At 45.4% G+C, this 27,973-nt stretch overlaps 1 protein-coding gene across 1 annotated transcript; it reads right to left on the bottom strand.

The window, feature by feature from the left end:
• Positions 1-66: 66 nt before the first annotated feature.
• LOC146198994 (cytochrome P450 1A1-like) lies at positions 67-25,898 on the bottom strand. Its single transcript, XM_084592689.1, has 9 exons — positions 25,699-25,898; positions 21,925-22,104; positions 20,580-20,677; positions 18,000-18,151; positions 16,170-16,378; positions 4,051-4,176; positions 3,258-3,362; positions 1,820-1,951; positions 67-514 (listed from the first exon to the last, which is right to left on the bottom strand). Exons 1-9 carry the CDS (start codon positions 25,853-25,855, stop codon positions 165-167), a joined length of 1,509 nt encoding a protein of 502 aa, XP_084448815.1. The 5' UTR covers positions 25,856-25,898; the 3' UTR covers positions 67-164.
• Positions 25,899-27,973: the final 2,075 nt, after the last annotated feature.

The raw sequence follows: 27,973 nt of genomic DNA, 5'->3' as shown, positions 1-27,973 counted from the left end.
CACATTTGCAGTACAGGCCGAGGTTTCAGTGCGACCAATCCAAAAATGCTAGCACACAGTTTCCTTAAATTTCTTTTATTGAAATCCTGTCGTGCCTCTTTGAAGCGAGTAGTCTGTGCTCGAGGTTTTGAAATATCATGGTATAAAATCACAAATACGATCGATTATTTCCTAGTGAGTACAATCTTCTGCTTCAAGGGCTGCATAATCAGGCTCGAAGGGACGCAGTCCAGTTTCACATCTGATTGGCCGGCAGGTGCAGTGAAACTCAGCCTCTGCATCAGTCGAACGAGGATGTAGAACATGTCCACATGCCCAAGTTTCTCTCCGGGGCAAATACGGGAACCCATGCCGAAAGTAAGCAGTGGCTCGGCGTCCTCGCGTAGATTCCCTGTGGCCGGATTAATGAAGCGCTCGGGACGAAACTGTTCAGGGTCATCCCATATCTTCGGGTCATGGTTTCCGCCATAGACGTTGTAGAATACTCCCGTGTCCTTGAGTATGAACACCTCGCCTGTGGAAATTAAGGAACGCGGATAAGAGCATAAATTCTTTTTGAATCTTCTACTGAGTGTGAGTTTTTCTTTTTAACGAAATTTTGAAAGTACGTAATAATTTGATAACATTTGTTAATAGTGATTTGCCTTCTCTATAACCTAGCAGCCGTATACAACATCGTCACAGTATATATTTCTAGAAGCACAGCTGCTGAGCTGTACGGCCAAGGCGCTCTGATCGTACCTTTCCGCTTACTAACAGATAATATGTCAAATATGGTATCTTTTTTTGCCTGAGCGGCTATCATTTCAATCGGTTTTAGCGACCTGTCTACAAAAGTGGGCTTTGTTTATACAGCCCGTTGTACCGAGTCACATGGGGCGAGGGATCCTATAGCCTAGACTGGAAAGAATTTGTTTTTAGGAAGGAAGTTTCTTTGAACGTTGTAAAGCTTTCCTTTACAGGTCTATGGCAGCGCTTGGGCGTGTGCTGATAGATAATTGCTCCCTTATTCGTTACGTATATCGTTTGAAGCTTCGCGCACCGCAAGAACTGACAGCGTACTCTGGCGCACTGAAGTAAAACGGCCCACCTGAACGATAGAATTCAATGGTGCGGCAATTGGCAATATATTTCGCAGTCCTATAAGAAACACTGTAATTTTGATTGCCTTGATAAGAAAACTCGAGACTCCTACTGAAGTATGAGCAAAGATAATGTTGTGAAATTTTATTCAATTGGGTGGCTACCGCCACGCCAGTCTACAGTTTGTCTACAGCCTAAATTTGTCTCTCATCTTTTTGTCTCTTGAGATTTCGATTTCTTTTACTTGAAATTCTCCGTGTGTTTTTCACATTTATGCTAATCGGCATCATAGGCTAAATCTACGCACCTCCGAAAAATTAAGGAAAAGTGTAGAAACTTTCGCCATTTATTTTAAAAGGCTTATCAGCCGGCTTCTATACCGAGGGTCACGCACTCAAAGTATAAATTTCCTTGATTCTAATCGACAATAGCTCCGGTTTCGCATCACTAAGATTCGAAAAGTAAGCCTCAAGGCTTTCTGATGCGAATAAAAATAAACCGTCAGATACCTAAAGCACGTGTTTTCAGTGGTATGTTTGCGTTTATTGCAGTTTGAGCCGTGTAGGAGATCGGTGGTTCACAACACACTTATTTTCCTCCTCCTTCCCGTTGGTGAAGCTTCCGGAAGGAATCATAAAGAACCCTTAACATTTCGCGTAACACAATTGAACTTTTCGCCCTTCTGTTATCTGGCTTTCAATCGATTTTGTCTATAGGTAGGCAAGTGCGTGCTCACCAACTCTGGTATCCTTCGTCGTCTTGTGGGGAAAGCTCAGTGGCAGGATAGGGTAGCAGCGAAGCGTCTCCAAAAGGCAGGACACTGTGAACGGGCACTTGGTTCGGTCTTTGTAAACGGGAGGTGTGCTTCCTGGAACGCACTTGTTATTAGTTTATTCTCTGGACACTCCTTAGTACCTTACGAAAAAAGAAGTTTCTGTCACATTTAAACGCGAAATATTGTCTGCGCATTAGTGGACCTGGGCCCGTATTCCTATAGTTTGCGCCGTTATCGAAGTGTCTTTATCTCACGTGACCTCGAGTCATCTGATTGGTGGAAATGCTGGGACATGATGTTGCCACTTCTTCCTGTTCCGTGGTGTCAACATTCGGTTCCGGCGCTCCGACCAATCGGACGGCTCGAGGTAACGTGAGATAGTTACACTTCGATAACGACGCAAACTCGGAATACGAGCCCTACCCGACGTCTTTGAAAACCTGGGAGGAACGACGAAATTTCTTCTGCACGTGTACTAAATATATGTTTTCTTTATGTATGACAGCGTAAACAAAATTTTAACAGTTGCTTCTTTTCACTCTGCCCGCGGCCTTCCTATGGTTAGCCCAAGCATGCTTTTCCACAGCGGTTATTTTTTCCTAAATGAATTCCTCTGAGAGAACTTACGTCGATGTTAATACTTCCCAACATTAAAAACAGTAAACAAAATTAGTTTTATCCGCGCTACACTTATAGTAAACACCTCTCGGAGATGCGTGCGTTTTGGTCAACGTTCTCATCCCCTGCATACTCAAGAAGCAGCACACTGTCGTTAAAGAAATATTTCCGCACACTTTTCATTGAGCCACTGTTGAGTACCAACTTGGCAGCAGTGATGCGTGTACCGCTTTGAATCATGAACTATCACGCGTTCTCGTCATCTCGAAGCAAGCTTTTGTATTTTATTTCTTTTGCAATGCTCATGCGTCACGTTTCCCAGGTGAGGTAGGTTTGGTGGATATTTCGCGTTAACGCGAATATTTTTTATCTCCTCCTGAATTTACGTACATAGCACTGTTGAGAATGTGATGCTCGCTGTGTGGACGAACGGAAAAACTTAAACTGTATGCCCCTTAATTGTATTGCTGCAATTAAATTTTCGTTCAGAAACTTACGGGCTTAATTTGGGACCAGGAAACTATCTAGAATGCGCCGCAAGTGGGCATGCGCCCGTATATTTTGATTGTTTGAGTCTTAGTGCACCAAAATAGGTCTCGAAATTTTGACAAGTTTTGCTTTTGACGGTATTAAATGCAGCCGTGCTGCTTTAGAGTTATCGGCTACTCTTCTTGCACTGTGTTTTTCTCCTTCGAACAGGGCAGAGTTTAATCTTTATTTTTTTTTTCAAATCTTTATCTAATAAGCACTGTAGATAGGAAAAACGAAACGCTGTGCTTGCCTATGTTGTCGTCAATTTCTTTTCGGATTTTCTCTTGAATTCTCGGTTCCTTGATCATTCTTAGAAACAGCCAATGTAGTTCCCCAGCGGAAGTGTCTGTAGCGCCTGTAAGGAGCGATGAAAGGTATAAAAATCGATTAGTGGAGACCGGCGCAATTATTCCGGCTTTGAGAAAAAAAGCACCAATGTGGGATACTGACACTCTTAATGAAACACTAAGAGGCCCATTTGAATTGCTACGGTGGAACATCATTGAACACTAAACGTATGCAAACATGTCCACAGCCCACCGAATAAGCATCACCCATGCATGCGCACATGTTCAAGCATGTCCCAATTTATCCTAAATGTGAGGCCCCTATGCATATAGTTCTTTCTCGCTCACACCATGTGCTTGAATATATGATCAAGGAGCCAACACAGCAAAATATATTGTTGGGTTTCTTAGAGCATCCGACATTGTATAGGAAAGACGTCGTTATACGAACGTGCGTTATTGAGCATTCAACATAATGTGTTAGCTTCCAGAAGATGGGGCGGAAGGTGGGCGGGAAATGTTTCTTTCAGATAGCTTGTTTTCTCCTACGCCCTCGAACCTTCCGTCCACAATGCAGCAACCCCTCGAGAAGTTGTCCATGGCAGCACTCTTATTATGAGATTTATTCGCCGTGAGATTAGTTAGCTCACTTTCAAGGCACAAAAAAAAAAAAAAATGGCCAAGAGGTGCCTGAAAATTTAAGGAAGAGAAATGAAAAGACTAGCACGAACTCTCCCGACGCCTGTTGGCGCTTACCGCCAAAGATGTTCCTTAGAAGAAGAACCATGTTGCCTTCTGTGAGGTACTGAGCGTCCCCTTTCTCCTCCAAAATGGCTTCTTCCCGTGCAGTGAGCATGGCATGCGTGAAATTATCCGTGCTTCCTGGCAGAAAAAGATGGTTAATAGGTCGATAAGTCGATTGGTCGATGTTATGAGTACAAAGGAAGCGTAACGATAAACAGCATATAAGTATAGTAATAGCCAGCTGGAGCACATTGATGCGTGGATTCCTCTCCGAAATAATTTGTCGAGCCTTGCTCCGAACCATGGCTTCTAATTATGTTTATTTGACGCTGCAGAGGGAGCAAGATCGCCTGCTACAACAGATACGTGGGAGAATAGCAGAAACTATCTATGATTATTGAAAACTGGACGCTACTCAATTGAACTCGCCAATTTGCTGTCTTCTTCTAGATGCGTTGGCGCACATTTGTTTATGGATTACTCAGAAATGTTATTTTTCCAGCGTTTTTCGGATATATGGCTCCTAACTACGTTCTGTCTGGCGTTACAATGGAAGTATCGTCCATTGGTGTAGCTGATGCGTGAGACAAATATTCCCAGTCAAAGACAGTGTCTGACCATTGGTAACTGGATGCTATACAACTGGAAACTGAACTCGCCTATTTGTTTCTTTTCTCTTCTCGATATGCAACCATACAAATGCGTAGAGGGATGTTTTTCTGTGTGTGCGATAAATGAATAAAAACTTTCTTTTTATTAACAGAATTAACTCAGATTGCATTAATCTCCTTAGATGAAGTTTACAACCGTCCCTCACGTTAAGCATGCAACATATTGTGTAAGGTGCAGGATTCCGCAAGTTTCTATTTTTTGTTCTTGTGTTGTTTTGACATGATTTTGAAGCTGTTGTGTTTGTGTAGCGAATGTAGTAGCACGACTTGCACGATGCACTCCTTTTAATCAATTTTGCTTGTTTTGTACACATGCTTAGTTTTTCAAGTCCGCTATCCCTAATACCAGCAGGTTGGTTTAAAACGCTATTCAATCTAAAACATAATAAAAGGCATAATTAACTCCGTCCAGAGGCTAGAGAATTTCTTGAGCGCGATTAGCCGTTCGACGCCTACCTAGTGGTTCCAAAGGCTGCGCTGAAACTTTGCTATCCGTGTGCGACTCTGACCAACTTCAGGGCTACACTGCTGCCCAAATGGGCGACAGTGTGGCACCCGACGCAGATGGCGAAAAAATGTCAGTCGCCAGCTTGCGTTCAAAAACCGGACATTGATCTCCAATGGCAATGACACAAATTACTGATGGAGGGAAGGAAATGCCATAAAATGGGATCCCTGTCTCAAAATAGCCAATTCTGATTCTGCTTGTGGCATTGAAGGAACCCTTGGTTCATGCGTAACTTAAGGCAAAGGGTCGACGATGATTGCGGTGAACCGGGGATGCATTTTAAATAGTTAAGGGATTTCCTGAGAGTTTTGAGACGGTTCTACATGACTGAAGTTTGTTTTAATGCGAAATCAATCATGCGTTCACCACCGCCGACCTATAATCTCGTCCGACCTTGTTTGTGCTGTCGCGCCGTCTTTCTGATTGGCTAAGCTGTTTCGCGAGCTAACAATTAAGTGGCCTCCATTGCACGAGTTACCCCAATGGGTCTTCATAGTTCGCCAGCCAAAATAGAGAGTGATGCAGCCCATGATTGACCATGGTTTGACCCCGACCTCGTCTAGTGCTTTCATCCTAAAACAAAATTCGGGGGACACTGCTGATCTAAAGTGCGCAGAGGCAAAACCCTTTAACCACCACTGTCACTGCCCTATGCTTGACCATTGCTTGGGTTCGTTTGGTGACTATTTCTGCTGACTGTCAATTGTGACGTCATGGCTACTATAGCTGTCGGCTGAGGTTTGCGCACGAGGACACTGAGCGTGCGCAGTGCTTGTCGTTAAAATGTCTTAAAGTTTACCAAATAAATATTATTGATACGGGGCAGAAGGCTAGCACAGAAAACCACAGCAGGGATGAGCAAGTGTTCACAGCACAGCAGAGCGGAACGCAGCAAGTGTTCAGGCAAGCCCCAACGGTTTTCTCAGCCTCGTCGTCTCTCACCCTATTTTCTATCGTCGTCCTCTTCGGTGGCATTACGTATCCAAGTCACGGTCGTGGGATGGGAGGGCTGGTGCAAAAGGGCCAGGTCATCGCAGGATGATGTAGCCGCCGTGTTCAGAAGACGGTCAAAGTGATGTACGAGACGTCTTTGTTTTGCTTGCTCAAATTTTCGGCAGACTTAAAGCGCCGAGTCGACAGTAGAACAATCCATGCAGAATAGGACGTTGAATGCATCATCCGCGATACCCTTGAGGATATCCCATAACTTGTCACTTTCCGGCATAGAGCTGCTGACCTTGCGACACAACGCAGGAACGTCCTGTATATAGGCGAGGTAGGACTCTGTGGGGGATTGAACTCGAGAAGAAAGTTCCGTTTTTGCAGCGAGCCCGCCCAATAGGCTTCCCGAACAAGTCCTGAAGCTTATGCTTGCAGATGTCCCAGGTAACAAGCTCTTGTTCGTGGTTTTGGAACCATGTTCGAGTTGTTCCCGCCAAATAGAATATGATATCAGCGAGCATGATGGTTGCGTCCCAGTGGTTGTTGCGGCTGCAGCGCTCATACTCATCTAGCCAGTCGTCAACGTCTGGGTGGTCGTAGCCATTAAAGATGGGAGGGTGGCGAATTTTTGTGAGCACAACTGGCTGATGCGATGTTCCCGTGGTGGTAGGGTCTGCTTCAGAGGTCATCGTGGCTGTTTGTGGCGTCGTTGGAATCCCAGGTAGGTGGCGGCCGCTGCGCAAATCCAGCTTTTTGCAGCGTAAATTGGCTAATCGGTCCGTACGGGGACCTCGATTCACCTTCACCAAGGCTATACGGGGCAGAAGGCTAGCACAGAAAACCACAGCAGGTGATGAGCAAGTGTTCACAGCACAGCAGAGGAGAACACAGCAACGGTTTCTTCAGCCTCGTCGTCTCTCCCTCTATTTTCTATCGTCGTCCTCTTCGGTGGCATATACGTAACAATATCATTAACTAATTATGATTGACGAGTGAGCTAATTATCGTTACTAATGTTTATACACTACTACATTCTTCATTGATTAACTATCAGTACTGAAACCATTCTAATCCTTCTGAAGGTGATTAACAGCTGCCGCGGACGCACGGACGCACGGACGGACACGCCGGCAAGACAAGCCATAAAAGGCTTTCGCCTTAACAAGCAATCGCAGAGAATTCGAACCCGTCGAGAGTTCGAACCCGGGTAGTCGGGTTCACTAGTCGAGCGTCGTAACCGCTGAGCCACCACGGCGGGTACTTCTCTAGCTAAAATCAGGTTTTAGTAGGGTTGAATATCTTTCATTTGAAGCTGTGTCTCCTATAGACGTCTCCATGAGCAGAGATTTTGGATCATACTTGTTAGGAAACTCTGTTTCAAAAAGTGACCGGTTTTAGTATGCATTTTTCGTGTCTATGAGATAGCGCCATCTAGAAGCGGTCAATAGAAGCTTTATGTTATTGCCGTCATAAATTTCTTTAAACCATGTTTGTTTCTTCTTCTTTTTCGCTTCAATTACTAGTAGGGCTAGTATCTTCAAGAATTTTCGCTACTGCAGCTCTTGAACATCTTATTTTCCCGGTGATTGTTCATTTATCAACAATCAGAAAATATTGTCTCAACTCAAGCCATGGTGAGCAGTGAAGGTATACGTAGACGAGAACCCGAGATTAAGGTCGGCTTCTAGCTCCGATAACAGAGTCCAGCTACAGTGAACTAGAATACTGGTTCACTGTAGTCCAGCACCAGCGCGCCTCTCGAGCCAAAAACCGCTTCGTCGTCGTCGGCACCAAGCACGGCGGCCACGCGGCGCTAGCCACGTAGCATTATCCCCCCCCCCCCCCCCCCCCCTGTGGGAGAAAAACATCGTTCCGATGACACGGTGAGAGAAAAAAAAAAATAGATGTGAGGTGTACTGTACAATAACTCAAGGTCTTACTTGCAGGAAGCGTCAATGTTACGAAACGCGACGTTGACACAGCGCTCAGTCACGCGAAAAGTACGGCTTTAAGCGCACCACATGCACAATTTCAGGCCGCTGACGCCGAACACTGACGGTCACAGTTCCATCTGGAATAGCTTCGTAATTAACGCTGTTTAAGCGGCGCAGGACTCTGTAGGGTCCGAAATACCGGTGGAGCAGTTTCTCGCACAAGCCTTTGTGGCGCATGGGGGTCCACACCCACACTTGGTCCCCTGGTTCGTAGTGGACTTCCCTGTGCCGAAGGTTATAGTGTCGAGCGTCGGTGGCATGCTGCTCCTTGATGTGCAAGCGGGCCAGCTGACAGCCTTGCTCAGCCTGTTCCGCGAAATAGGCGGCATCGGGTTCGACCGATCCATAACCGCACGGGAGCATCGCGTCCAACATCGTGCGGGCCTCCCTGCCATATACGATACGGAACGCCGTAAACTTCGTGGTTTCCTCCGGCGCCGTATTGTAGGCGAAGGTGACATACGGCAGGATCTCGTCCCACATTTTATGTTCAACGTCGATGTACATTGAGATCATGTCCACCAACGTTTTGTTGAGTCGTTCCGTTAGGCCATTTGTCCTAGGGTGATAAGCTGTTGTTGTGCGATGCTCGCTATGGGTGAGAGTTAAGGTGTCCCGCAGTAGCCGAGCTGTAAACGCCTTTCCTCGGTCAGTAATGATGGTCGATGGTGCACCGTGTCTAAGCATTCATAAAGAATCGAGCAACTTCGCCGGCAGTACCTCGGGCAAGGGCCTTCGTTTCAGCGTAGCGTGTTAAGTAGTGTGTGGCAACTACGATCCACTTGTGTCTGTTCGAGGATAAAGGAAATGGGCCTAAAAGGTCCATGCCCATTCGCTCGAAGGGTATGAGGGGTGGCTCGATAGATTGCAACATGCCGAATGGCTTGAGCGCAGGGCTTTTTCGCCACTGGCATTGCCGACAAGTCTGTACGTAGCGTTTAACGCTCGGAGAAAGATGTGGCCAGTGATAGTTCTGCCGGACTCGGTTTAGGGTGCGTGTAAATCAAAGATGTCCGGAAGTTGGTTCTTCGTGGCAGGCCAGGAGGATTTCGTGCCTTAGATCAGCCGGTATGACTAGCAGGTATGTTTTTGCACTCGAAGTAGAACTCTTCTTATAAAGCACCCCATTGCGGAGGCTGTACGACGATAGCCCCTGAGCTAGATACCGGGGTATTGTAGGGTGCCCACCTTCAAGATGGTCGATGATCAGTCGCAGCTCGGCGTCAGCACGCAATTTAACATAATTTCCTTTAAATGGCCGCAGGCGCCGCCACTATTCGTAAACACCCAAAGTTTGACCAATCAAAACCGCCGTTTTTTAATACATGGGACCTAAGGGAAGTTTCGCAATAGGTAATATTAAAGAGCTCTGGCCACAAGTAGGATTAAACCCGTGGCCTCTGAAACCATTAGCGCCGTCATGGAAGCTTACGGGGAACCAGGGTTAAATCTCCGCTATTTGAAGCGGCGGTTCCCTGGTGGCGGCTAATGTATTCCTGAAACTGAACCTCACCAGTCTCATAGCCAGAGAAAGTTCGTATCAGGTAATTATTGTGTAGAAAACAGCAACAACACTGAGTTAAAACAAGTGCGACAAAAAAAAAATCGTGTTTTCTTATTATAATTGGTTTAACGGTGATAACCCCTGCCAATTTTTTATTCAGATTTGGTGAAGGGATTAGGAGCAGCAATTATTTTTATTTAAAAATTGGGATCTTATTACTACAAGTGAACACAAAAATTACAAAGTGAAAACAAAATTTTAGAAGGAATATTGTGACAGAAAATAAAGAAGTCTATCATCTAGACTGCTGTTCCATTGCAGAGGAAATGCGTCCCGTGTATATGGCAAAAACTACGTTTCAGTTTTACTTGGAGTAAAGTTCCGTTGTTTGTTCATTTTCCCTTGTGCACCAGAGGTGCCCCGTCAGAGACGGTATCCGTGTTGCAGCGGAGGTTCCTTGCACCAGAGGCGCGCCGTCGGAGACGGTATGTAGCGAAGACTTCAGTACAGGAGTTTACAAGAAGAATAACTTAATATTTATATACTCAGCAAACATTAATGGTATGTACAACAGAGATACAAGGTGGAACTGGCTAACAGGAAAATATTTCCACCTCGGCATAGCCGAAGAGGCAAAGCATCTTAACCTCGCCCAGAGCGCTGGACTGGGCCCTCGGGCTCGGTTTTACCCCCCTGAGGTCCAGCCCTAATTTCCGCAACGACCAATCAAAACCAGCATCAACCTCATTGGTTCGTTGCGACGTACAGTTAGCTCCCATGTCAACCTTAAGAGGACTAAACCATCCCTAGCTCACTGAAAGAAAAAAAAAAAAGGAAAGCAAAACCCGTAGGGTTACGTCCTTCCTACCTTACACCAACGTTAATAGAACTAAGATCAGTTGCCAAACTCCCCGGGTTCTCCATGCTGCTGAAGCGGCGCGTCAATTTTAACGCGAGGTGGCGCTGCCGTCGAAACAGGCTCTATCTAGCCGCTGCTTGGCCGCTGTCGAAGCACAATCAAACGCCGCGGGCCCGGCCGTTCGGCGTAGCATGTAGCATTTGGTAATGTTAAATTACTTGGTGTCCTAAATGCCGTACTTATCGTTAATTATTCACACACACCAATCAAGTCTGAACCGTGTGTGCTGCAAAACTTTACTGCAGCAACTCGAGCGATACAGGTGAGCGCTGCTCAGGCAACGCTACAGTTGGATTTTTTTTTTTTTAGGAAAGTTGTTTTGCTAGCTTCTTCCCGATGTGGCATATGAGACACGTGCAATAATGTTAGAGATATGATCATTGCAAGGTTCGCTGTCAGTTCGAAGTATATTTCTGCAGTTTCTGCTCAACCGCATGCATCTACATATGTTTAACAACAACAAAAAAAAAAAAATACCAGCACTTTTGCAGCAAAGAGCCGCATTGTCTGTGGTGCAGTTTAACGGAACAAGCGAATTTTGCGCATTGCATTCATTTCGTCAATAAGCATTCATGTGACTTTTAGCCGAGCGTCGCGCGCAATCTGTGCCACGAAAAGAGCGAACCTCTGCTTCGTGAGTTGTCGGTTTCTTTCTTCCAGCAAGAGAAGAGAGCTTACAGGGGAGGTTAGACGCCAACAACTCGAGACAATAAAATTTAGTCTTTTTGGGATTCCCAACTGTGGGCTTATCGTTACTGGCCTGCGCCCACGTCGCAAGTACTTTTTTTTTTGCGACCTTTCACGCAGTTTGCTACAGATAGACACACAAGTAAATGTAATTTTACATTTTATTCACAGCACTTTTTCACATTTTACTGAATGCACAAATTACAGCAGGCGAGACTTCTTCCTTGCATTTTTTACCTGACTACTCACATTGCTCCTCTCGGATAGGAATCGTGTGTAAAAATGCATCCGCATTACCAAATAAAACTTCATCACTTGCACAGTGAACTCTTCAGAGTGCAGGCTACAACCTATTCGGGGTAGCTTCCTGCTCAAAAGCAGGTCAACAATCGACCAAAACAGATTTCCAAAAACTTTTTCTGTCTTTGTCTGTCGCTCGACCACTGACTCAGTGCCAGTCACCAGTTCAGTGAGGGAGCTTGAAGGGTGCTTGAGCACTCCAGGGACAAATGAGCGCTTTTCAGTTAGAAGAGCAGTTGCAGGCACATTCTCCACATCTGTCATGCTTTCTTTGCACTTGGTGCACTTGGAAAACTTGTCAGCCTTCTTTGCAACATAGCCAGCAAGATAATAGATGACCGTGAATTTAGTGGAGGGGCGGCTGTAGCCATGATCACGGGGATTCTCAGAGTGCTCTTTAAGTGTTACTGCCTTGAGCAGGTCATGAAGCTTTTCATTTCTTGCTTGCTTTTCAATGAAAGCTACCTTCTTCTGGCTCCTCAATGTCTCTTCCAGTGAAATCAGCACAGGATCCACCACACCTGTGCAGTTGTTGCCCCTCACAGCCATCTTCAGTGGTGTATGCAAGCTTAGGAGACGGAATATCTGGGTAAAATTTGTGATTGTTGGGTGATCTTCGTTGCCACCAAACGTTCGAACTATCCCAAAGAAGCGCTGAAACAAAAGAAAACAACTCATTTTATATTTAAGAAATGAATCCGAGCCATTATTTCACCGCTCTCTGTACTTGATTCTTATGCAGCGTAAAAATAATGTCTGTGCAAAATAATAGAGAGGAAAATATGCATACCTCCAGTGGATCCTGGTTCAGCTTCACTGTAAGCACATATGGTACCCCTTGAGTGTGAAGAAGCTCGGTGATGTCAAGAACAGAAAGCAGAGTGACGCGCAGCGACTCGGCTGTCATTTGAGAGGCAAACATCCTACTGCCACTATGTTTACAAGCCTCCTCTGTTGCATTCAGCAGCTGAAGGAACTCCTTGATTACCTGTAATAAGGATTGGTTATGTGTAATGGCTCTTGCTAGCATGCATATGCATATGTCATGAAAGACATCTCTCATCACAGCATTGTTCTCATATGCAAAGCTCAGTTTTGAAATAATATGGCCCCATGCAATGAGATATATTGTTGGCTATTAGCGAGTTGTGTGTGACGACATTTCTTACTTGAATCTTTGGAGAGTTCTTTCGAATCCCTTCAGCAGGTGTCCTTGCATTTAAGGCACCAAACAAATTATTGAGCAGCAATGTAAAGTTCTCTGTGCCATGTGTATTCTCAAATCCAGGCGTCTTTTGCTCTCTGTATAAGCTGAGGCCAATTGCAACACTTCTGCTGAAAAGCTGGAATAAAAGACAAGCAACAAAAAAGATTAATACATATTGAAACGTACAGCTCCTTGTCAAAGCACGAAATGAAGGAACAGGCTCAATGTTGAAATCAAAGTATTGCACAACCGTGCAAACTTCCTGTAGCTAGTTGTGTGCTAAATTTATGTCAGTACAAAACGAATGACCGATACTTACTTGTGTCGCCAGCCTCACATTCATCTTCTGAAGATTGCTTGGATTGACATGGGAGGCTGTGAGCTTGGGCACAACTTTTAGCTGGTTGTCTTCCTCTATCTTGTATAGCTGCTTGTAATCACTGAAGTTGACTTTGTGCGTGCCAGCCTAAATAGAACAGAAGAAATCACATGTCAAGATGAACTGAACAAAAAAGATATGTAGTCATTTATGTCCTCAAGCCAGAGAGCAAAAAACAAGCACTAGTTATAAAAAAAAAAAAAAAAAAAAAAACTTACCATGCCATATGTGTGAGTCAGCAGATGGTTACGGATGCATTTGATTATGTGAGGCACATCACATAAAAAATGTAGGAATCGCCCTTTCTCTAGAGATGGATGTGGAATCTTGTTTCTGGCCTTGTCAAGCTTACCGCAGATTCCCAGGTGAGTCCACATGGACCGGTTGTTTCCTGCTCCATCTGAAACAACTGCCACAATTGCTGCTCCATGGCGTTCAAGCTGAAGAACTGATTCTATCACCATTTTCGCCAGCACAACTCCTGGTGCAGCACCTCTGGTTGCGAAGCTGGCAACAGGCTGGACCCAGGAGTCAAAAATGGGAACAAACATCACGACAAGTGCATGGCCAGCCAGCATCCCATCTTCACTTGGTGCTGTTCCAGCAAAGTTAACAAAGCCATCAAACTTGTATGTGGAGGGGTTAAACTCCACACACTGTCGGAGTTTGATTTCATCAATTAACAATGTGCCAGAATTCATCTTATCTGTATTGGTGGAGAAGTAGACTTGTATTGCATCAAGTGCCACCTTGTTGAAGCCATATTCACATGGCATTCCTCTCAGGATTTGGTTGAGGCGACTGCAAGTTGGAAGCGCCAGCAGCTGAGTGGAGCGGATGAGCTTGTACGCCTTTGGGCTTGCAATTCGCAACAGGAGGCAGTTCATGATCCATGCACTTGTGTAGCGTATGCCCTGAGGACCATTGGCTTTCACTTTTTTTACTGATGACAGAAAAGCTTCTTTCTGAAGTGGAGGCAGCCTGCCGAGGGTCTCTGTGAGACTGTCCTGTGGATCAGTCACCAACTTCGCTTTTAAATCTTTCACGTCCTTCACCAGCTTTGTTCTCCTGAGTGCTGCACGTACAGCTCGTTTTTGAAAGATGTTCAGCCTCTGCTTCTGCTGCTTCTGCTTGCGCTGTTCTTCAGTCGCTTTCTTTGACAACTTCAGACCAAGTTTTAGGCAGGGGCTGCAGTGTACATTTTTTGCAAGAACTTCACATCGACTGCTTCTTATTTCATTTGGGAGCTTGCCAGCGCATGCATTTTGACAGCCAAGACACACTTCAAGTCGATCCACACTTGTCAGGAGTTCAGCCAGCTGCAAAACAGTGCCGATGGTTCTGCAAGATTTCAAAACACGACCGCGTGCGCTAACAGTGACAGATCGGTTTTCTGTGATAATAACACACTTATCTATTGTCAGTACTTTCTGCACCATTCTGAGCACGAAATATGCCACAAACCTGTCTCCGCCATCACCTTCTGCTATATTTCGCCAGCGTGACGAAGGTAAAGAAACATTCTCGAAGTCCTTTAAAGAGGGCTCGCCGTCCGTCACAGGAACATCGAAGTGTAAGGCTGCTTCTTCAGAGCAGACCGTATTGACTTCGTTTTTCTTCACTGGCTGCATCTTCCTGTCTGGAAGCTTTCGCTTTTTTGTCGGTGGCTTTGATAGGTATGCAGGCAGATTAGGGAAAACCTTCGGAACACATCCTTCAGCGAGGTTCCATTTGCCCCTATCGATTTTCACTTCCTTGCCATTAATGATATGACTGTACGTCTTCAGAATGTCTTCATCGTAGAAATGAAGATCGCACACACGTGACTTGTCAGAAAGTTTCCTGTCAACACGCGGAATCGCGCGGTCCCACGCCGCACGAAGAGCCGCGTCACGCGGAGCCGAGAAAAAACGCCTTGCTGTGTTGTCGCTCTTGTAACCGCTCGCACAGCCCGGCACGCAGCACGTCGGCATGGTTACTGTAGCCCCTTCAACTTTCTTCAACTTTGCTTGCTAGCACAGGTAGCAAAAAAACAAAAACGATCACTGCAGCAGCCGAGTAGGGAACGCACTGTACTTACTCAAGCTGCCCGCACTGCACGTGTTCAACCCACGTCGTTCGGGCCGACGAGAGCCTGGTAGAACTGCAGCGCCACTCAAAGCAGCCAGCGGTGGCGGCGCCGCGAAACAGCTCTCAGTTTGGCAACTGATCTTAGTTCTATTAGCGTTGCCTTACACTGTGCACCTGGCCTTTACAACGTTGTAGTCAATGAGTAATGTTGTCTCCCGGCCGACAGCCGCCGTCTATTACCCCTCGCCTGCAGTGACTTGCCACATTCACCACTCCGGCTTAGTAGTGCAAAATAGAGAGAAAACGAAAAGAGCGGTCAGTGGCTCTGCCACCGCTCACCTGTCGCCACAGCCATTATTAGGTGCTCGCCACCACATTTCATCAGGTGCTGGGGTAAATGGGCGTCTTACCTGCGACTGCGGGGTCGAGACGGCTCGCTCAAGCTGGTGTGCACAGTGCCGTCTATGTCTCCCTCTTCGAAGACTCTCTGCCTGTCATTCAGCTAGTAACGCTCGTCATTCTAAATGGCTTTGCGTGCTCTGCACAGCGCCTCGCGGCGCCCTCCTGTCTGTGTACCACCTGCGTCCTCTCACGCGACAAGACTCAAGCTAAACACTGCATGTTATTGGAAACGGATTTCCGGTGATATTTCGCATGGCCACGCCCGATATATGCAGGAAATCTTGTATTAGCAAGTTTCAACTCGTATAAATTCTGCGTTTGGTTAAAATTGAATGCCTTTCATTTCCTATCTCTGTGTTATGAGTGCGTTTGTAAAACTAGGCTCTGTGTTGTGAACTGTTTATAAACAACAGGCTTACAAAGCCTGTCTTATAGGTCCATTTAGGGTTCATATCTCGAGGTTAGCTGAACAACACCTTCTGCACTTCAAAAAGGGCACTGTGACGTGAAGGAGAAAAGTAGCCGATTGTAGGCAAGTGAGCACGTACCTGGAACATAAGTGGCTCTCGCCTTGACGAAGAGGCCGCGAAATATTTCTGTGGCTTCGCGGAATATGGACTCAACCCTCTTCTCCCTCCGGCGGTCCACAACTGCCAGTAAGCGTGCAACATCACTTGGCAAGCCGTTGGGAAATAGCGTATGAAATTCCTGGCCAATCTCTTCCAGCCGTCGGATATCGTTGCTCTTATTGTCTACCCTGTAGAAAAAAAAACTCTATGTAGAGTAACGGAATCCTCTGTTCTTCGGATGCAGTAAAACAGCTGAAATAGTAGCGCCCATAGCCACAAATACTTCTTAAGACTGCGTTTATTACTTTAGAAACGACAGCTCATCGTTTTAATTTTTTTCCCGCTGCAGATTTCTTTTTGGTATTGAAATCATCGAAAATAAAGAGCCACATAACCAGCTAAAATTTCATTTTCAATTTTTAAAGAGAAAACCGTTCCTAATTTTGCCATGCTGCCAGCACATACATAGCTGATCGTAAACGCTTACTACAATCACTACAGCGTAGATATATATCTCGAGAAACGAAAAATCCATGTAGAGCATCACAAAAGAAACTTTTCTTTCTAAATTTAAGCTAATTCCCATAGAGGTGCTGCAGAGATTAGGGCGCTAGACTGCTCAGCCCAGGACACGAATTCATCCCCGGCCGCGACGGTAGCGTTTCGACGATGGAGAAACGTAAGACTACCGTGTGTTTTGCGATGTCAGCGCACGTTGAAAGGTACACAATGCATGTGGTCGAAATTAATGCGAAGCCCACCTCTTCGTTGTCCCTCACAGCCGATCTCGCTTCGGGCCTTTAACCGAAACATTATAACTCTTATCAGAGCAGTTGAACGAAGAAGGAAGGAAAGGAAGGCAGAGGGTGTTGCTGACACCTGAAAATACCTACTAACGTCTCAAACAAACAAAAGGAAACATTTCGACATGGTTCACTATGAATGCAACTAAGGAGGAAATCTTTTCCGAGATCACTGCAGAATCTCCTTTGGAGAAATGCATAAGCCTGCGCGTTACTGTGTTGTTCGCTAGATGTGCCAGCAGGATACCGCGAGTGACAGACACTGCACCTTTCCTTTCCTGTAACCCAATTATAGAACGTCGCTGAACTTTGATGTGTTCAACGAAACGGTGGTTGTGTTTGACACGGGGCGCGTGATGTACTGTGTGCAGGACCAACACTCAGGCTTTCGCAATTCTGACTGCAGTCTGACAGATGTCGAGAGCACAGACTCGGCAGTCCTCTCAGAATTTTTCACAGTGCAATTGGTTGTTTAACCCTCTTTACACGCTTTCTAACCATTAAAGCTTGCTTCCTGACTGCAAACGAGGAGATGAAGCGACGTTGACGCATTTATGCAGAAAACATTTAACAATGAGCCTGTTAGTCTGTTGTGATGAAGTTTTTCGGACGGAAAAATATCCTGCCGTTACAACGATCATTCGCTTACTTCACTGTTAACTTTTCTAACTCCTGCTAACACTTATGGTCATCCAGTCACTTTCCTCACGTTCACGCACTAGGCATTCTACGCTGGCGCTCGTGTATTTTTTTCTTTATGCAGTGAAAGCAATACAAAGCGCCGTTGTGATCGCATCAGCTGTCATGCAGTCCCAAATCGCAGTAAAATTGAACACAGAAAAGTGTCCCTCTGTGTCTTCTCTTGTATTTGTTTTACCTGCGCTTTGTGTTCACTATGAATCATCAACTGGCTCTGACCGGCACCTTGACAGATTTAGCCGCATTTGGTTAACAAACGCTCCGTACAGAGCTGCTGTGCTTTATTAGAAGAAAGGATTGCTCGTACTCAGTTCCGTAGACAGATGTCCCTACCAAATTGAACAGAATGTGGAAGGACGGCTTCCTAGAGTCGATAAGTTGCGGCCCGTGCTGCATGGAGTCCACGAAGCTGTCCACGACCTCCGTGCACAGTCGCTCCAGAGCCTCGCTGATGGCGTACTTCCTGCACTTGTCAGAACGACATCTAATTATTATGCGAAAGCATTACTCTCCTCATTGGAATCCCGGTTGCCATAAAACCAACCGTTGTTTGCCTCAATCAATCAATCAATCAATCAATCAATCAATCAATCAATCAATCAATCAATCAATCAATCAATCAATCAATCAATCAATCAATCAATCATTCAATCAATCAATCAATCAATCAATCAATCAATAAAATCAATTAAATTAAGTGGAGTCATTTGAAATTGAATTATATACAAGCCAACTGGTACCTGCCATGGCTGGCAGCGGAAAAAAGGAGTTAAAGAAAAATCCCTCTTTCCTCGGACCTTTTAGATAAAGGTCATTGGCGCTAAAGGACCTTTTAGAGAGGCGAAGTTTATTGGGGTTTCATTGCTTTTACATTAACAGACAGTAAGGAACATTCAGGGTTCCTGGTATGTTGATATTCCCCTTCACACATGCCGATCCACTCAGAACGTGCCGTCCACAGCAATCTTCGTGAAAGCGGTTATGTATGCTTTAGGCGCCATCAACAGCGGAAGACGCGCCATACGTTCTGGCCGGGGCGGTCCTGTTATGGGAAAAAAATGTAAATGAACTCTAATTGTTTAAGGGAATTCACTCTTCCCATATATTCAAAAATCAATGAAGCACTACGTAGTGGAGGTAGGAATAAGAGTAAATAAAACCATTATGTTACTATAGCTCTAACCATGATGATCCTAATCGTTTCTCTTGTGCTGGAGGTTTGAATAACTCACACCACCAGTATGCGGTACATTTCTTTTTTTCTCCTCCAGGGTAGCGGCTCGGGCCGGCAAAAAAGTCTGGGGGGCACTGAAGCATGCTTAGGTGTAATAATGCGAAAACATTTGCGCCTACGTGTGGTTTTTTGGTGGTGTGTTGCTTCGCTTTTAAAACAACTGTACATTCACCAGGCGCACCTCTCTTAGCTTCAAATGTCAAGGTTGTCATTGTTCTAAGCATTTATTTTTTCCGAGGGGAGAGGAGGCATGGGAGCAATCCTGTGTGGCGCCCACAAAGTGCAACTTTCGGAAAATGTTTTGAGCGTGACCGCTGCTGCTTCGAGAGGAACTCAGAGGTGTGGGAGTCATCTGGCGATATCTTGACGAAGGGCTTATCAAACCCAGCAGAAGCACCTTATGACATTGGCACCATATTTTTGGGCAGAATTTACGGCTGTTCTTCATTGCCAAACGTATATAGGTTCCAAACTTTTATTTGACGCCTTTTGTTACACTAAAACAACTGCACGGCTGCCGCATGGACGTCATGAAATTGCAGCCTTTGTAGGTCTCGGTTATGATCGACTGAAGACGAAGCCAGTAAATGGCTTGCACTACAACAATATGAGAGAAACCCCAACAAGCGTTGAGGGAGAGCCTCACTTCGCAAGCCAACGTTTCGACAAGTGAAATTGTCTTCGTCTGGGCAGCGCAATCATTACTGGAAAGGCTCAATGATTTCCATCCACACTCCTGGTGGAGAGTACACGCTTCCCTTGTTTTTCTAAAGGAACGCCCCTAATTCATGACGAATATGTTTTGGTGTGGTGTACGTTTTAAATATTGTGTCGATTTGTTACATTATAGTGCAGAGGTGCTCGCGTATATTACAGCGTTTTCTACATCTGCGTTACGCGAGTGAAAAACTGCATGTTTTTAAATATTTTTTTATTGCTAGCAGGCTGAACAGTCCGGTATATTTTCGACACATTTTGTGGAGTCAGTGTTCTTTAGTTTTCTTTCTGGTCATAGCTACGGCTTTTAACCTTTTTTAAAGAGCAGTAATTGTTCGCAGTCTTTCTGATGAGTGTTGGAATCATAAAAACATTGTTGGCTCCACGCGGCACATCAACGACACATGTAAAAAAATTAAAAGTGACTACCACCTGTGTATTGAGCAAGGACGCTCGAAGTCGAGTGGCGCCTTATGAAGTCACGTGATCAAGGTAGGCGATGGAGTGGGTGCTGTGAAACATCAATTACCGCTTATTAACGAGATAGCGTTAAACTCCCCTTTCACCAGAAAACCCGGCGTTGGTGTTGTCGTCGTCGGCGTTCGTGAGTGAAAAATTCCGAGCATTGTGCTGGAAGGTGTTTGCTGGCAGCGGACATGCCGCGCAATGACTGGACCAAGAAGGGATTGTTTCAAGTTACGTTTTGCAGTAGCTGTCAACTCAGGTCTCTCCTTTCATGTTGGAGGGCGATGTCAGAATCAGTTTGCCAAGACCCTTACATTCCGAGTCAGACACGTTACCCCTACGCTATGCAGGTACGCTCATACGGCTTTTTTTAAAACAACGCTTTATGTGTGTGGTGATAGCCTACACTATATCGCGCCATACTCTTAAAGGCGGAGTTTAAGTGTCCCCCACAGTTATTTAGGGCATTACTCGCCTCACAGCCAGGTGAAAGACCTTTCGAAGCGCTTTCCAGCATGGCGTGTAATCTTCGAAGAGAATATCATGGTCTCCTTGGTTTTGCAAAGCACCTGTAAAGTGAGAAAGGAAGTTTTGCTTTGTATTGCTGTTTCACATTTACAAGTTCATTTCCTAAGTAGCCACGAGTTGCATAATGTCAAACATATATGGGCTGGGTCTAAGGTACCATATATGATAATCAGGGCATCTCTTTATCATCCTTTAGTTATGATCCGTTCGCGCGACGCATTCAAAACTCAAAACTCGTGCGATGCTAAGCTTTCAAGTGCGGCATAAAGGAAATATATTTAAGCACTGGGAATATGTTTTGGCGCTTTAATCCGCCTGATCTTCGGAAATGAGTGGGCTACGGCTCCTTCAAACGTGACAGATAGTTACGTTTAGGTTACATATAGGCACGTCCGTATGTCTTGGCTAAAGTCGGACATTATCGGTTCGAATCTCTATTCTCTGAAACAACCTAGCGTCGAACAAGACTAGAAAATGGATGCCATCTATAAATGGTAATGGTAAAAAGAGATTGTATAAGCCCATAAAATAGCAAGAAAACATATTACAATGTCAAATAATTTACATGACAGAAAGTTGACAATTACAAAAGAAAAAAAAAAAACAGCCACTTTCCTATGTAAGGTTGAGTACCGCGCGATTCCCAAGCGAAACCGATAAAAATCACTTATTGCCCTGGCACTGCTTGGCTGGAAGTATATTGGCGCTGGGTTTAGTGAATTCATTCCGATCGAAATGACACACTTGAGCACATTTGACTAGTGACCCATGACAGTATATTCACCAAATATGGGACAGGTGTGACTTTAAGATCTATTTAAGAAGTAACCCCCACCCCTTCTATTTTCGGAATCATTGTTCTCTGAAAAAAAAAAAGAAGAAATGTGAGATTGAGAGGCAACCATGGGAGCCTTCAAGGCTAAATTAATAATCATCAGACGGCCGTGCCAAGGTGGCCTCAAAGCGTACCTATTTGCATTCATATCTGTTAATGAGTGTATGCTTGTTCACTCGGAAAATAATACCGCACTAATGTCGTTTTAAATACTGTCTCTCTCTCTCTCTCTCTCTTTTTTGCGAAATAACTGCAAGCTTATCCGATATGGAGTTGTGTTGGAGAAGTTCACAGCCATATGTTTTGTCGCTTGTACATATTGTTTCGAATTTAAAGCTGTTACAAGAGTGTATTCTGGGATCGATGTGAGCATATTAAAGGCTGTGCGTGGGTGCCAAGCACGTATGTGTCGTTTTCGGACGTTATACCGTATAATGGCTTATTCGCACTCACCCATCTTGGTCGGAAAGCGTCCAGCAAAGTCAATCCTCCTGTCGAGCAGCGCTTCTCGAATGGCCTTGTGACCATTGAGGAAGACCATGGGTTTATGGGACATCCAGAGTGTGAAGACATCGCCGTACTTTTTGGACCACTCGGTGACTTCACAGTGCAGGTACTTGACTTTGCTAAGCGCTAGAGGAAGCAGTTTAACAAGGACGACTACTCGGTTATGTGCACAACATGTGTAAAAGAATTCTAACATTGTTTTCTGTCTATATTACAGTCGATCACGGCTATGCCGAAATCTAAAGTTATCGTGAAAAAGTTCGATATATTGATACTTCGTTATAGAAAACATGCAAAGAGATGAGTCCCGCTGTAACACACAAGCGTCAGTGTGGTCTACGCACGCTAGCGGCACGCCTACTGCAGCGACACGCTGCACCCGATGTATACCGGCAGCCCCCGACCGCCTCGGGCGTGGCGACCTGCGCGACACACGTACGCGCCCCCGCGTGCTGAGAGTAAGCTCGCACCAAGCACCAAAAAGAGGATACACGCTCATGTGCCTTCTATATGGACGCGAGTGAGTGCTCTAAATATATGGTAGCCAGATCGGAGCGTCGAAACTCCCGCTGTTCCTACCATGTGCCGTCGAAGTTGCAATGGTGTTCACATTGAAGCTGCGGCGGACAGTACTTTGAGAAACGCCACCGCTGACTTTAAGAGGTGTAATTACGTTACTGGCGCATTAGAACGGTATAAAATCTCAGTTACAGTCGGGTACAGTTAATTTCTCCGTCTCCTTAGGCAGCGAAGTGAGCTACATGACAACTGCCAAGCCTTCGGTCAGCTAGGCTCGCTTCACCGCACGACAATCTGTGCGTTGAACTCTGTCTTTCTCGCATGACAGCAGTGTCGTACCATGTTTCAAGCGGACTTGACGTTCACCTCATCAAGTGATTTTGCAGCATTAGCTCTGCCAGGTGGTGCCCAACATTGCGCAGCCGACCTGGCTTCCCGCGCAAAACCTGATCGCGGGGCGCCATTAGGAAGCGTATATTGAAGGTTGCAGCGCGTAGTTCGATATGTCGAATGTTCCGCTCAGCGGGAGCTCAGTGAATGCTAGCACGACTTCTGTACTTTTCCATGAAATTTTCAAGGAGACATTCTGAAACTTCGATATAAGCAATAATTCGATGTATTCAGATTTGATATATCCGTAATCGACTGTATTCTCTGCTGCACATGTAACGAGCCATCAACGACGAAACTCTACCAGCTACGTAGATTTTAGCGTTAACAGTGAACCAGCAGGCTGTACAGATTTTAAAAACAGCTTTTAGCTTCTCTTACTGACTCCCGCCACTTCCGTCAACTACATCCTGAATAGTTCCCCATATTTTTCTATTGAAATTTGAGGATATAATTACGCTGCTTCCAGTAAAAGCACGACTTTCAACTAGTCGTTTGTATTGAGAGCAAATTTATTTAATCTCCGTAATTTCTACACACTGTTTTCTTTTTCTTTTTTAATAACCATGTTCAGCATGAGTCCGTTGTTGTACGCAAACGTTTACTTAGTGAGCTGAGCTTCGTACACTTTAATGGGTTCATCTAAAGCATAATGGCCAATAATTGCCTTCAACTCATTGTAGACGCTATAGCAGAGGTAACTGCGACACATGTGAATTAGAGCATAGAATTCTGAATAGATATAACGCTTGGACAGAAAGGGGTTGATGAACGATGAGTAACACGTATACGCCCCGCCGCAGTGGCCCAGGGATCGAGGCGTACTTTGGTGGCCGCTTTTCGATGGAGTCGAAAGTAAAGGGGCCCGTGTACAGTTGTCAGTGCAAGTTTGAGAACCTCAAAAAGGTCGTAATTATGCGACTTCCCCCACTACGGCGTCCCTCTTAGCTGAGGCATTCTGGGACGTTAATTTCCAAACGAACAACTTTCAGCAAATGTATTCTAAAAACGCGAATCTACAAACATGCTTCATTTCCGGGGCACCAAATAACATGCGTCCAATGAGCCGAACGAAGGTATGAGGTTTTATATAGTGTGAGCACTTAGGCTCCCACTTCGCCGAAGTGTCGTTGCCGTCTTTTCGGACAGCCGGTGTCGGTCTCATTCCGAGGCTGATTTAAACAGGAGCGAAGAAACTGAACCAGGGTACAAGATTGCTAGCGCACGATAATTCGCAGTTTGGTGAGCTAAGCTGCCTGTTATCTTTTTTCATAAAGATTGGAAGTCGGAGAGCGCACGCAAGCTCTTCTTAATCTGGACATCTTTACTAATTCGATTACGTCCCTTGCGCAACTACATCTACTCTTTCTGCATAAAAGAGATGTGCCCAATAGCAGCTCACACTATTTACACACGTTTTCCTAGCAATATTCAGTCAAAAAGCATAGCCATAGCCACGCGGTAGATAGTTTCGAAGAAGAAAATATTCCGAAATTTACGGAGGTTGCGTGAACACCCCTTGCCAATATTCAGAAAAACATACATTCGCCTTTGCTTCTCCCAATTACACTCACGTTATTCGCTTTATTTGGATAGGTGCGCAGTTTCTTAAAACGTTATCGCTGTATCGGGATATACAGGTGCGCATTTTCTTACAAACATTATTCGCTCTATCGGGATAGGTGCGCATTTTCTTACAAACATTATTCGATGTATTGGGATAGATGCGTATTTTCTTACACATATTATTCACTGTGTCGAGACATCTAGGTGCACATTTTGTTAGTGAAGTTGTTGGAAAATTAGCACTGTGCATGTCTGCGTCGTTTTCCGTCTTTTATGTTTGATACACTACTGTTGCACTAAAATATATTAACCAAGAATCCCAAGCTTCGAATGTATCTTGTGGGCGATTCCTCTGCCCGAGGGATGCGCACGACAAATTCACAGCGAGCCGTGTAACAAAACATCTTTAATCTCACAGGGGGTCGTCCAAGGCGGTGCGGGGTTGTCGTCCGGGGGGCTGCAGCCTGCGGGTCGTCTTCCGTGGAGAAGCGCCAGGAGCGAAGCAGGAACGAAGAGCAGGAGCCAAGAGAGGAGAGACGGTGGCGCGTGCCTTCCTTTATAGCCCCCTCGCGCGGGACCGGTTATCCCCGAACGAGCGGGGAGAAGGAAACAGGCACCGCGCAGGGAGCCTTGGGAAGTGGCGCGGCCTTCGAATGCGCGGCGTGCCATGGGCCTTACAGATATGTGGCGCAGGGCCCCACACTCTTGAGTATAGAATTTGATTTTATATAGCCAACGGTATGTTCTCAAAAGCTATACCAAAAAATCACTAATCCGAAGTGTTCATCAGCACATTATTATTTTTTATAAGCGTTAGCAATAACCGGCAATTACACTAAGCCGAAACCACATCACATGATTTTCTTAAAGCATATATTGCACACGACGATTGCTTCGATCTACTGTGTGTGTGCGAGACTTGTACTTGCGCAGCTTGGCCTAGAATTGCGTCGTGTGCTCCTCGTCCGTCGTGGCCTGCTGTGATGCGTAGAAAGATCACCGTACGTATAATAATGAAAACAGAGAGGCCAAGTCACTGTCGAAATATCGCCAAGCAAGACGCTCTCTCACGCCATCGAATGAGTATATTTGCCTGACTGAGATAGGAGAGAGTCAACTGATAAGTTAAGAATCAAAGAAAGAGATTACGAAAGAAAGCGAAAAGAGGAAACAAGCTTATAGAGGAGAAACACTGTAACCGGTAGCACGGTGCTGAATGTAGGTTCTTAGCCAATGTACACTCACTGAGTAGGTTTCCGACTAGTGGTAGCGGGAAAGGTCCCCTGGGGTACTTGGAAACCTTGTGATAGAAGCTTCCCACGAAGTACGCCACGACGAACACCAGCGCCGTTGTGATCCATCGCCAGTCCCAAAGAGAGGAGATGACGAGTCGGACGCTCATGGTGGCCCCTTCCAAGTGAAGGAAGCGCTGTACACCCGGTTGGCTGGGGCGTAGGAGGAATGTTTGAAGCTCTCTGATAGAAAAAACGGTGAAGTGTCACGAAAAAAAAAAGGAGGCCTCAAACAATAGCGACTACTCCGAACAAAGCTTTCGCGACAGCAGTAACGGTAAGGCAAGTCCTTATCAGGCTGCCGGAACTGCACAATGGAGGAGGAGATGTGCGCATCGGCTGGGCTGCGCCTTGCAAGGCTCGCTGCCAACGTTTCCAGCGCGTACGCGGTCGCCGGCTGTGTGCACAAGCTTCGAGTGCGCGTATTTGCAGCAGATTTTTACATATACTCGTTACAAATATTGAAATGTACCAGAGAACACGGCGAGAATGGAGTTACGGGAGAAAAAAAAAAGAACAGAACATACAGATGCGGAGCCGTGCACTGTCTTGTCGGAATGATACCCTCACAGTGTGGGCGAACGAAGCGCTTTGTGGTTTCCATTTACAGATGTAGTGTTCACCCTGGTTGCAGTCGAAGAGACAAATGCCTGAACAGTCGAAAAATAAGACGCATGAGATTGTTTGAGCCCAGGTTTCCATGCAACTTGTGCTTATCGATGTCACAGTATGTTTAGCAAGGAAGCGTCGCCAGTTTATATTTACAATAAAGAATCTTAGTTGCCTAAAGTTATTTGATTAGACGTTTTATTGGGGGGGGGGGGGCGAGTCGGTACTCATTGTGCTAAAATTTTATATATTTACCGGCCTGGCCTTTTCTGCAAATTTATTAACTCTGATTGAAGGGTGAAAATTTTTATTTGAGGATTGGCTTTGGGAATTGCGAGATACATGTTCAGAATAATGTCCAAAAAACGATCGTCATCTACCGAGAAGGAAACATATTGATTAATAATATTTTTCTACGGGAAGCTTTACCAGCTTTTCTTGGATTACGATCCGGAAAGGAGGCTGGGAAATCATTTATGTTCTGCGTAGTGTATTTTAGCTTGTTCATGTAAAAAAAAAATAAGCCTTCGTTGACATGAGTAGTGCTTGTGGGATGCCTAACGTGCTGTATGTCTGACGCAACTTCGTTGAACGGTCTGTGTTCCGGGATGAAGCTCCACTTGTTGCTGACGTACGTTTTCGGCCGGCCTGATTTACTCAAGCGCTTTCTGAAGAGTAAGATCGGTGTACAAGTTTCAGTTTCGATGACAATTTCTGATCTTGAATGCCGACGACCAGTCTGTCTCGAACCAGTTGCTGTAGAAGTGTGCCGTACTTACAATGGTTGGAAAGCGTGTGAAGCGGAGTTACGAAGTCTTCCACAGATTCACCCTTGTGTTGAACACTTGTGTTGAAGCGTGCCCATTCAAAGATGGAAGTTTCACCGCGGTATGAACTAGCTGTCGAACTGTTTTAGGACAAGTTCTGAGTTCTGGGAGGAGCTACGTTTCCTGGACTGGTATTCTCGACACGCATGGCTACTGCTTGGTGCCATATTGTTTCTCTGATTGGTTTTCAGTATAGCCACGTGTTTTAAATTTGTGGTGCCAAACTGTGATCTTTCGAAATGGCTTTTTGCGGTGACATAAAAATGACGTGACCTTAAAAATGGATTTTTAGGAGAGCTATTCATGCTGCTTTGATGGTAAATAAAAATAATTATGGAGTAATAAAGAAGGCATAAACGGTAGAAAGGAAAACACTTGTGCTTGTCGTAAGAATGGGGGGGGGGGGGGAAGGAACTGCCGACTGTCAAGGGGCGTTTCCGGAAATCTGACTGGCTGACATTGTGTAGCGGGAAATACGCCATAAAAAAAAATAACACGTTTATGTAAAAATATGGTTCATGGCGTCAAGGAAGGACTAACATTGCCATAATTGTCAAAACTTGGGCGCCACGTTTGGGAACACATTGAGGCGACCGCCTAAAAAAACATAGCGAATTCGAGTTGGAGTATAGGCGGCTGTGAACTCACCGCAGTTTGGCAGAACTTGTTGTGGGTGGTGAAGTAAGCTGAGATACTTTGTTGGAATTGTAGAGAGCATTGAAAAGACATCATAGGTCTACTTTTCAGCTTTGTAACCATTCAGAGGAGCAGTAATGCAGACGCAGATCTGCT

The sequence above is a fragment of the Amblyomma maculatum genome, chromosome 2 (assembly GCF_055883805.1).
Source record: "Amblyomma maculatum isolate TAMU_Amacu chromosome 2, ASM5588380v1, whole genome shotgun sequence".
NCBI lineage: Eukaryota > Metazoa > Arthropoda > Arachnida > Ixodida > Ixodidae > Amblyomma > Amblyomma maculatum.
The sequence above is the reverse complement of the archived record's forward strand: the minus strand, read 5'-3'. Positions and strand labels throughout refer to the sequence as shown.